General features: G+C 37.6%; 1 protein-coding gene across 4 annotated transcripts in view; it reads left to right on the top strand.

Annotated features, from left to right (window-relative positions):
• Positions 1-12,492, top strand: part of LOC148307292 (beta-1,4-glucuronyltransferase 1) — a 91,729-nt gene that overhangs the window by 70,107 nt on the left and 9,130 nt on the right. For all 4 annotated transcript variants that reach the window (XR_015837868.1, XR_015837869.1, XM_088263622.1 and 1 more), the window contains 2 exons: positions 536-2,276; positions 10,685-10,847. Coding sequence is in view for 2 of the 4 variants with exons in the window: in XM_088263622.1 (XP_088119748.1) it covers positions 1,564-2,276; positions 10,685-10,847 (876 nt within the window). In the remaining 2 variants the exon portion in view is untranslated. The remainder of the gene's footprint in view (positions 1-535; positions 2,277-10,684; positions 10,848-12,492) is intronic.

The following is a 12,492-nucleotide window of genomic DNA, read 5'->3' as shown; positions in this document are numbered from 1 at the left end:
TTGCGAGCTGGTAAGATCACTTTACTCAAATCAATTTTTGTAGCTGATCGAAGCGTAAGACGTCAGAAAACGTAAGGAAATGCCATAACAAGGCGAAACAATTATCACAAATTTTATTTTAATGTGTTTTTAATAATAAAATACAATGATTTTGTCATTTAATTTATAAAGTTTTTAGGTACATGATATTTATCAATACTTGTGAACATTGCGAATGAAACATATAATTTCATTAATTGATTGCAGTCACTTTGTGGTAAAACCTATCACATACGGTGTTTGAAAATGATGCGGAATGCATCGAAACACGTGTCACAGTAGATTTTAAGAAATAGTGGTATTTACTAAGTAAAACATTAATTAAAAATGAAATATATAATGTGTGCTTTCTATTTTCTTTCTTTTCCTTTTGATCAGAGTAAGCCACGGCTACCCGTGGTCGGGTACTTCTAGTTTACAATGATTTTCTGTACAAATTTGTATTATATGAATGTCTATCTATGTTCTATTAATGATTTTTTTACATCTTTTACAGGAAACCGCTGTCTTCATCAGTGACGCAACATTGACATAGTAAATGATCCCTATCAACTCAGGGGGAAGTTGTACGAAACCCAGTCGTAACTGAACCTAAGGTAAAAAGGAGCCCATCTGTTCATAATTAAAACTGGAAGAAATCCAGTCGAATCCTAAAATACCTCTGGACCAGGGAGCTGTACCTCTTTCCGAAGGTGTTGCGATGGTGGTTGGCGTCTAAATCAAGATTCCCTCTCTCCTCCGCCAGCCGAGATGCGACAGCTGTCCGCAGTCGAGTTCGGCACTTCCTGTATCCATACTATGCCACTGGAGCTGTGATGACGTCAAAGGAAGTCTTCTACAGAAAACTTCGACCAAGAGGTAGAAGACGGACGGAAGCGCCGCTCGACGAGCAACCGAGAAAGTGGAACAATCTGGTGTCGTCAGACATGACTCCATCGAATGGCAGTTACGCCAACTCCGATAATCTGTGTCGGTATGCGAGAACATCCACGCTTTAGCGGTCCAATCGATCGATCCTCTTATCTCGACATCTTCTGAGAATCAGCATCTTGTGTGCTTCGCAATTACGTATCATTGTTATAAAAATATCTTACGAAAGGAATAATAGTGAATAATTAGCGGGTGGAGAAATCGGTATCAACACACCGACATATTTATATTTCCGACTCTAAGTACTTTCACAAATCTACTTCAACATATCCGCGAAGAAAGTTATCGCTTCGTACCCCGCTCAATTTCAAGTTTGGTTGATATTATCGAATCTAGTTGAGTGAATCTCATTTTGTTAGTTACCCCGCGTGTGCTTTGTTTAGATAACATTGGCAACTTCAGTTAATAGCGAGTGGATTCCTCGCGAAGATCATTCGCTAGATACGTTGGTTAACTGTAAACAAATATATAAAAGTGTTCTAAAATCGTAAAAATAGCTTTTGTACAGTGTGATATTTAAATATTTTTAACCGATATAGTGAAGCGTCCCGCGGGCCGTTAATTTTGTATAAAGTCGGGAAATACGCCGTAGAAATGCTCACCCGCAGGAACTGGCTGCTGCGCTGCAGCATCTTCGCGAACCTCGCCGTGCTCCTGTACATGGGGGTTCACATCGCGGTCAAGAGCTCTCCGGGAGACTATTCCTTCGACCCCGCCAGCAACGGCAGGAACCTGGCCAGCGCCATAGAGAATAATCAAAACGAGCTGCAATCGTCGATGGTGCGCAACGAACGCCTCGTCAGCGAGGCGAAGGCGTACGCCGAGCCGGAGAAACAGGAAGACGTCAGATCGTTCGCCTTAGACAGGACCTCGGTCAGGAGCGAAAAGAAATTGAACTTTGTCGAATCGGACTTCAGCAAGCTAGACGAAAGTGCCAGGGTTATAGAGGAGGGTGACAAAGTAGATAGGCTAACCAATGTAGGCGTGAATAGCACCAGCGAAACAGTAGCCGTGCCCAACATGGAGGCCATGATTGAAGAGCAGAATCAGATGGTGACCGAGGAGGTAGTTCCGGAGACGCCGAGGGACGAGAGCGTGCTGGACGGGGCGACGCTGGCCAAGCTGCGGGAGACGCTCAAGTGCAAGGACAAGCCGTTCGAGCCGAGCACGAGGCAGCGGGGCGAGTTCTGGGTGCTGTACAACTACGTGATGGCCGACCACGGTCCCATGGGCTGCGAGGAGTCCGTCACGTACACCACCCACGGGGACTTCACCTTCATGGACAACCTGGTGCCGCTGTTGGAGCGGTGAGTTACTTGCCATTTCTCCATCTTGACATTTTTTACCCTCTGTTTTATTTTCAGGCGTTTTTAAAGAGTTTTTGTGAAAATGTAGACAACTAACATACGAGTGTAAGGAGACTTATGCTATTATTTAGTATTGCTAGTGTCTCCATTATGAAAAACCGTTGGTTCTTTAAACCCGGGAAACTCTTAACGTTCGTTAAGGTGGGATAATCGATAGTCCCCAATTCATTTTCTTTAAACCCAACTATTGTAACTCAGATCATGGTCTATCACTTCGTTCTTCTTCACCATAACACATCATCCTTCAGTAATTCCTTCTCTGTCCAAGCGGCCAGACTATGGAATGAATTACCTCTCCTTGTAAAAATGCACCTTCTCCAATAAATTTTAAGAAACGTCTGAGACATTGCTATTTATCATTAGAATCCTAAGGCCATGTCGGCTGTCCAAACTTAAAACACAGTAAGGGACATTTTTTTATAGTACTTTTTTTTTGCATTTTTGGACTACTCAGTCCAAAAACGCTAAAAAAAAACGTACTACAGAAAAAATGTCCCTTACTGTGTTTTGAGTTTGGAGAGCCGAGTTCCGCTTGAGCTTCTCTATTATTTCATTTCAATGAATTTCTAGGTGTAGTTTATTAAACATGTCTCCATGTCTGGTAATAAGTTATTATTTTTTCGATACCCTTCTGGTTGGCTATATGTATATTAGAAAATCATACTCCTTGCATTTTTTTTGATTACCTAACATCCAAGTGACTCTGAAATCTAGCTACGGCTAATGCAACACCTCTTATCATGGCTCAGGCTTACTCAGACTTAAACTTCTCAAATCTGATCGTAGGATTTTTTTTTCACAACTACCCTGATTGTACTTTCTGATTACCTTTGCGTTCAAATTGTTTATAATGCTTACAAAAATCAATAAGTATGAAATTCGTTGTTTTTTTTTTAAATTACCTAACGTCCAAGTGACTCTGAAATCTAGCTACGGCTCATGCAACACCGCTTATCATGTCCCTACTCGGGCTTCAACTTTTTAAGTTTCATAGCCTATGCCTACTCGTGAGTGGATTTACCCTTTATGTTTAAAATTACTATAATTTCATGTAAGTCATGAGTGAAAATTCTAGGCAAAAACACTCGCAACTCCTTGCAGCAGCAGGCGTAACAATTTACATAATATCGAGATCGCTAGACGTCTTGTTCGATACCGTGTCGCGGCCTTCATACATCTATATGTATCTGAAACGTTATCTTCCCATCTCGCGGTATCTCGGTGTAGCATCTCAGTCGGTCACTCGACCAACATGAGCACACGCCGTTAACCGGTCGCGGGTTAGTGAATCCATTCACCCAATCCGTCTAACTTCGATCACTTGTTTTCGCTGTCATCTCTAGCGATGGGCCCTGTGGGGAAAATGTCGATCTTTTTTTTTATAAAATCGCTACCTGAACTTCTTAATGAATCAAACTGCGATTCGAAAAAATACTTTATAAAATAAAATAACTTTATTATTTTACTGCTTTTTTATTAATACAATTTAATATACCGGTTTCAACAAAAAAAGGTTTCTTGTTGAAACCGGTAGGTTAAATTGTATTACTAAAAAAGTGGTTATAACAAAGTTATTTCATTTTATAAAGTTTATAAAGTATCTGCGGAAAACATTCAAGAAACGAAAAAATACTATTATTTTACTGATTCTGGTGAACATTCAGTTATTTTTTAAATGTTTATTAGTTGTTTTAGAAATATCTCCTTGCCTTTATATGTACAAGGATTTATAGCATTTTTAGTTTATATGTCCTAAAAATGATAGTATAGCAGACTTTATTGTTAATATTAAATGAACAAGGTTGATCCCTAAAAACAGTTCAATAGATACAATAATACAATAGAAACAACGGATTCAATATCTTATATCAATCAATATTTCGTAGTCGTACAGGAGAAAGTGACCAACTAACAAAACGTAAAATGTTCAGGAGAACCATTTAAGTCACTCTTGCTTGGCAACAAAATAAACATCAATGCAGTTAGTAATTTTTAACAAGTAAATACTTCTAAGTTTAAAATCCTTTTGGATTTTTCAGGGCAATATTAAGCTAGTAAGATATTAAATAGTCAATGATCACGTTTTTGTAAAACGATGCACTTGGTCACTTTCTCCTGTATGACTACGATTTGTCACACTGCAGTGTGACAAATCGTAGTCATACAGGAGCAGACTAATCGTAGTCATACAGGAGCGAATAAGACAAAAAATGAGCAGTGCACTGCTCATTTTTTGTCTTATTCGTATTGTCATAAAATGGTGAATTTTCGGTAGGTCACAGTTTTAAAATAAAATTTTATATTTTTTAAATGTAACACTTATATGACGGGTGAAGGCATATTATGTTTTTTTTTTTTTATAAACAAATTTCCAATGATAATGAGTAGAAATTTGGGTAAACATCATATTTTTTCCACTTTATGTTTTCATCCGTTCAATGGACGTCAATTTGTCAGTAGTCGGGTTTTGTCAAATTAATTTTCATTTATATTTTTTATTTAATTCGATGGATAACACAAAATGCCGAGCCCTCTTCTAGTGGAATGGAAAGCCTTTTGACGACAGTCAACAGTCCGGCTTCTCCTGAGGAGTGCAACGAAGTTTACTCCCAGCAATGAGCAAATGCTGACAAATTCCTGATTGGCCCACACTAGAAAATCCCTCCTGTTCCCAACACAGATTAAAATAAAAAATCTTTTAGCTAGAAGTAACAAAAATCCACTTAATGATCTTGTACAATAAATGCAACTCACATTTACCGTTTAGTAGTTTGTATTTGTACATTCATAATGTTTGATTACATCTTTTTATTCATGTTGAGAACTTTCTGCGCAGCAAAATCAGTAGCATTAAGAACACAATACAGATTAAAACCGCAATTTGCGAGTATAGTTCTCAAGTGAAGATTTGAAGTAGCGTTGTCAGCGAGATGCCTCTCGCCAGCATTGTAACACCGTTATTCACACTATTTTTTCCCGGTAATTTCTCTGTCCAATCATGTTCAGCGAGACCCGTTTTAACAAAAATGAATCGACCTTGATTTCGCGTGATTTATACGATGTTTTCAGATAGGCAATTATGTGTTATTCTCAGATAGTTAAAACGGGAGTTCACGCTCAAGGTGAACCTCGCATGTAAAAGCGGTTCGACCAAATAATCGGCACTACTAATACCCATGAAAGTAGCGCGCTGCCATACCGATGGCCCGTCAACCACGTGCCTCGGACGGGTGATCAAATATTTCAGCTGTTTAATGCCAAACCCATATTTAAATCATGATGTTTTACCACCAAGTTGATGCCGAATCAATATTTGGCATTAACTTTGTGGAAAAACATAATGATTTAAATATCAATCTTCTTCCTGGTTCCATCCCAACTTATCGTCTTTGTAGACTATTGGGTCAGCTCTCCTCGTCCCCAGGTTGTAGGTCCTTCTATCATATACAATGTCACCTAGGTCATGCTTTCGAATCATGTTATCTTTCTGTATCACCCATGAATTTGTTGGTCTTCCTCTGGATGCCTTTCGAGGAAGATCCATGGCGATTGCCTGATTTACAATATGGTCAGGTTCTCTACTTTTTTTGTACTCATACCATCCCAATTGCCTTTCCTCTACCTTACTATTGATGCCTGTTACAGCCAGGCTTCCACGAATGCGTGAACTCTTTATTTTGTCTCTAAGGGACACTTCAGCTTATCATCTGTAGTTTATATATATGTATATATATATATATATATATATATATATATATATATATATATATATATATATATATATATATAAATATATATATATATATATATATATATATATATATATATATATATATATATATATATATATATATATATATATATATATATATATATATATATATATATATATATATATATATATATATATATATATATATATATATATATATATATATATATATATATATATATATATATATATATATATATATATATATATATATATATATATATATATATATATATATATATATATATATATATATATATATATATATATATGATACATTTATTATTATTTGAACCGTATTGTGGAGCATATGGAATCCACAAACTGTCTCCGAGCTTTTCTGTCGGCTGCCAGCTCCTTTGCATCCTCCCAAGTCAGATCCGTGTCCCGAAGTTCTGACGAGAACTGCCGACGAATTGTCAGCAGTGGTCGTCCTGGGCGGCGCGAATCTGATGCCTTGTAAAGAGGCAAGCTTGATGGCGGCTCTCGGGAGGCATGCGGAGTACATGGCCAAGCCAACTGCATCGCCTTTTCTTGACGACAGTTGTGACCAAGGTTTGCTGCGTCCCACGCCTTATCTCTTCATTCCTCACAAAGTCAAACCACCGCACGCCTAAAATCCTCCGCAGAGACCTGTTTTCAAAGTTGTTTCCATGGTCCAAAGGTGCCATGTTTCACAGCCATATAAGACAACAGGAACAACAATTTTGTCTCGTATGATACATTTACCCTAACAAAACTAAACCGGTGAGCTATACAACGCACCACACCCATGCAGCAGTGAGGATCAGGAAGAGGTCGGCTGTTATTATACCAGTACCAATATTTTGTGGGCAATTAGAACGCTACAGGTAGCCCACAGTAGACTCCTACGGCCAACTGTGCCAACAAGACTCCAGTACAAACAGTCACACGGATGTGAGCAATAAAAATAAGTTAGCTGCGACGTTTTGTGCATGTCATAATAATTGTTTTCCTCATATCGACACGCCCCGCGGGCGATGTCGCATCTGCGAAATGGCAGAAGAGGAGTTTCATCTTTTCGATGCGTTTTTCTTGCGCGCACACGATGAAATACTAAATTAATTGGATTATTTTTTATAAATTACTGCGGTTGTCAATCATTGCTGGAATGGTATCGTAGTCATCCATGTTTATAGTGACTTTGGTCCACTCACAGTATCCCACTGCTGTCCTACCTCGTGGTTAGGCCTGTTGACGACAGTCAACAGTCCGGCTTCTCCTGAGGAGTGCAACGTGGTTTTCTCCCAGCAATGAGCAAATGCTGAGAAGTTCCTGATTGGCCCACACTAGAAAATCCCTCCTGTTCCCAACACAGATTAAAATAAAACATTTTTTTAAAGCTAGGAGAAACAAAATCCACTACATGACCTATCAACCTTATTTTTGACATCGCATCAAAGACGAAGAAGAATATGGAAGTCTGGGCATTTACGGGGCTGACGACCGTCATAGGCTGGTTTAAGTGATCAACATTGTTAAGCTAAAATGATGAAAATGATATTTTCTGGCGTTTCTCATGTATGTGATTATAATCCAGGATTCTGACCTCACATACTGATATAAGAGTTTCTGCTCAGTAAAAAGATTCTATTCATCTCACCAATAGATGTCTCTAGTGAAGTTCTAGTGATTCAAGAACAATGTTTCAAAATTGGTTCATATATATAGAACTTCCAAAAATTTGAGTAGTGTGGTTGTCAACTATGGGTAGAATTGGTGAATGTTACACGTGAGTAAAGTGATCACTTAAACCAGCCTATGACGGTCGTCAGCCCCGTAAATGCCCAGACTTCCATATTCTTCTTCATCTTTGGTGAGATGTCAAAAAATAATATAAAAAATTAAAATTGAATAAAAATAAACTAAACTAAATAAAGAAAATAGAAGTCTTGGTTAGCACCTATGACGTGAGAGGTTGGGTAATTCACCTCCACAATGCGAAGTGATGTTTTCACTCCGACTCCCGAGTGAGCGCTAACAACTTTTGATAGTTTTCTCTTGTTTGCTTTTCCCATTTGTGATTTGCGTCGTCAACGAAACTATTTGAGTTCTTTGATTGAAACAGTCAAGGTTTAGAAGTTTGATATTCACGACTACTTCTTTAAGGCCCGACATACGTCAAATCGCAACTTAATTTCCTTCAAATCCAGGTAACATTTGATGGGATTGAATTTTCTGCTTAAAACGCCGTTTTTGTATTGAAAAAATAAGTTTTTCTTCGAAATAAATATAGGGATTTGAAATTAAAAGTGTTATTGAAAAGGTAAGGAGTTGAAAAAATATGTAAAAATATTTTTTCAATATATCGCTCACTCCTTTCAACAACGACGTATATCAAAAATTGCCAATTTTTAGTTATGCATGTTTTCGGAATGCCCAGAAAATGTACTATATCCCAGCAAAAGCGGCATATTTTTAACTTAATATTTACCCGCTACAGGGCAGAAAGTGTTGTTTTTGCATTTTGAAGAAAAGGCATTGTTTAATTATTTTTTTAAATATACTAAATATTTTTCAAATGGAGAAAAAACCTTCAGGTTTTACCTAAAAAGATCTGTTGCACAGTAAAAAGTTCAATGAGTGGCTTGATATTTATTTTTCGTACATTTTATTAAATTCTTAAACTGTAAAACGATCTCCTGAAAAATAAAGTTTTTTGATATATGACGTTGTTGAAAGGAGTGAGCGATATGGTTGATATAAACATATGGTTATCTTTGAATAACTCTTATCTTTTCAAGAAAATCGTTATTAAAAGGTAAGAAGTTTAAAAAATCAGTAAATCAAAAAAATCAAAAAATATAAAAATCCAATAAATATTCCAAAAAAATGGGCGTGAAATAATGACCGGCTCTCAGCGCAGCCGGACGCTTAATGAATTCTATTATTGCGATTAAGGCCTCAAATCTACCATATTGTGAAACGTGTTTCGATCATATCATATCATTTCTAAACACAGTATATACTGAGCATGCAGAAACGCCTCTTCCGCATACGCGCATCTCCTCATACATATCCGACGATTATTCCGACTCGTGACCTGACCGCTTCAAAGCATTCGAAAATAAGCATACTTTCAGGCCAAGTTTTCTTCGGTTTTCTCTGCTCCTATTTTCAACTAAATTGGCATTCGTTTTACTTCTCTTTCTTCACTTTTTGATCTACAAGCCCAAATCATCTCAACACACCCTTTTCAGTTTAGCCTTAACTGGGTCAAAATTTAAAATGCCATTGGGAATGCGCGCAGATGATAGATATTGCACTGAGCAATATGATCTATTCTACAGTTAAAAATAGGGTTATTGATAGGTAAGAAAGGAGTTTAAAAAATGATATTTTTTATAATGCAGGCTGCGCTAGGGGCCACACGTCCCTTCACGCTCATTTTTTTCAAATACATATCAGAATAGCCCTTTTTTTTGGAACATATATTGAAAAAAATGTTTTTGTATTTTTTTTAAACTCCTTACCTTTCAATTACTCTTTTTTCAAAACCATATATTTTATTCGAAGTAAAAAAAAATCAATACAAAAACGGCGGTTTAGGCAAAAAATACATATTAGTGATTTAAACTCTAATATTTCTTTAAAATTACCCTGGACTGGTCCCTGAAGCGCAGAAGTGATCACCTTGCCTTTATGTACGTTCTATCATGATCATTACGGCCGTCCAAATTTAAAACACAGTAAGGGACTTTTTTTTATACGTTTTTTTTGCATTTTGGGACTAAGTAGAATCTACTTAGTCCAAAAATGCAAAAAAAAAACCTACTACAAAAAAATGTCCCTTACTGTGTTTTGAGTTTGGACAGCCGATTATCCTGATCTGCGATATATCGGCCATTTTATCTACACTACTGGGTTTTTTTAATGCGAAGTTGTAGCGAAATTACATACTTTATAATAGATTATGGAAATTGAATTTATCAAAGGATTATCGGTAATTCCTTTATGTTTATAATCCTGTATTGAGTGCTTGTCGTATTTACTAGAAATAGTAGGTAAGGGAAATTATCTGAAGTAAAATGTGTCGGATTTTTACGACTCGACTTTTATTTCTTTATAAATATGTCGATTGTGTTATGTAATATAATCTAAATGATTGGAAAGCCGTCAAAGTGGATTATCGGGCATTGAATCGTGTTCGCAATGTTGGAATATAGTTTTGTTTTGCTGTTGGTAATTTTATTACGTATTGTAAAATATGGTAGTGTATTGTAAATGGATTATTATAAAACGAAATTGATGTTCCAATGCAAGTGAAGTCGTTTATACGTTAGGTGTATTTTTCTCGATTTTGGATTTTCTTCGATGGAGTTGGCAAAAGAAGGATGAAAGATTGAATGCAGTCGGATGCGATCTCTCAGTGTGGCAATTAAATTGTTTTATGTAGCTGATTATCAAAAGATTATGATAGACTTTATAGATTGTCACCATAAATTATTGGAATAAAATGTAGATTGTTCCATTGCATGTGGAGATGGATTGATGGATCATTGTGAGATGGACTATCTATCGTATGGTGAATGAGACCCGTTTGTTCGTTCCTCAGATGGGCCGCCCCGGTGAGCCTGGCCATCCACGCGCCCGGCAGCGACCTGGCGCTCACGGCGGACACCATCCGCTACCTGCGCGACTGCGCGCCCGGCGCGGACCTGGTGCGCAAGTGGACCAGCTTCCACGTCTTCTTCAGCGCCAAGCACATCCCCAAGCAGGTGAGGCACTCCTCCCATCCATACCTAACCGACGTTTCTATAACTATTGTATATCTACAGCCTTGTCGACAGCCGACATCGATGACATTTCGCGGAAGCGCTTGAGATGTTACATATTTCAGTCGGATTCTGGTCAGCGTTTCAAGATTCGACCCCAATTTGACCACAAGTTACTCTTTCTCTCTCTCTCTCAATCGTAAACACAAACACATATGCGCATGCGCACTCATACATGCCAACATTCGCACTCACCCACATTCACACATACCCTCAATTCACATATGCTTACTTTCACACATACCCACTTTCACATATATCTACTTTTGCACATACCCGCATTCACACATACCTACTTTCTCACATACCCGCATTCACACATACCCTTATTCACATATACTTACATTCACACATACCCACATTTACAAACACCCACTTTCACACATACCCACATACCCACATTCGCACACATTCACACATATTTACAAATGCCCACATTCACAAATAATAATAATCACACATCACCCAAATTCACACTCATCCTTATTCACTTATACCCACAATAACACACCCGCATTATGTCATGTAATGCAAACGAAATTAAAATAAAGAAAAAAAATACCTTAAAAAGCTAGCTTTGGATAGGGAAAGGCCCAAGCTACAAGACCCCTACGTAAACGTAGCTTCAATGCCAGCGGCGCAATAAAGAGATCATACACTGATTAGGCAGCTCCGAAATTAATTATTCTTCGAGTCGAAACTCCCGAGTGAATATGAAATCATAATTGGCGTGGGAAATTTGGCGTTGCGTATATATTATAATTAATTAAAATATTTTGTAAAACAACAAACGTCGTAAGAATCAAGTTCAACGAACTGGTACGAGTATAATATTATACCATGCAACTACGCGAGGAATTTTGTAAATGTGGGTACAAACATTATGTTTTTTTTTGTGGATGTGGGTATGTATGTTTGCAAATGTGGGTATGTGAGAATGTGGGTATGTGTATAATGTGTGAATGTGAACATGTGGGAATGTGGGTATTTGTAAAAGTGAGTTTGTGTGAATGCGGGTATGTGTAAATGTGGGTATGTGTATAATGTGGGTATGTGTATAATGTGGGTATGTGTGAATGTGGGTATGTGGGAATGTGGGTATGTGTATAATGTGGGTATGTGTGAATGTGTGTATGTGGGAATGTGGGTATTTGTATAATGTGGGTATGTGTGAATGTGGGTATGTGGGAATGTGGGTATGTGTATAATGTGGGTATGTGTGAATGTGTGTATGTGGGAATGTGGGTATTTGTAAAAGTGAGTTTGTGTGAATGCGGGTATGTGTAAATGTGGGTATGTGTATAATGTGGGTATGTGTATAATGTGGGTATGTGTGAATGTGGGTATGTGGGAATGTGGGTATGTGTATAATGTGGGTATGTGTGAATGTGTGTATGTGGGAATGTGGGTATTTGTATAATGTGGGTATGTGTGAATGTGGGTATGTGGGAATGTGGGTATGTGTATAATGTGGGTATGTGTGAATGTGTGTATGTGGGAATGTGGGTATTTGTAAAAGTGAGTTTGTGTGAATGCGGGTATGTGTAAATGTGGGTATGTGTATAATGTGGGTATGTGTATAATGTGG

This window comes from Brachycentrus maculatus, unplaced genomic scaffold, assembly GCF_059751285.1.
Source record: "Brachycentrus maculatus isolate JH-2025_06_01 unplaced genomic scaffold, ASM5975128v1 h1tg000202l, whole genome shotgun sequence".
NCBI lineage: Eukaryota > Metazoa > Arthropoda > Insecta > Trichoptera > Brachycentridae > Brachycentrus > Brachycentrus maculatus.
The sequence above is the reverse complement of the archived record's forward strand: the minus strand, read 5'-3'. Positions and strand labels throughout refer to the sequence as shown.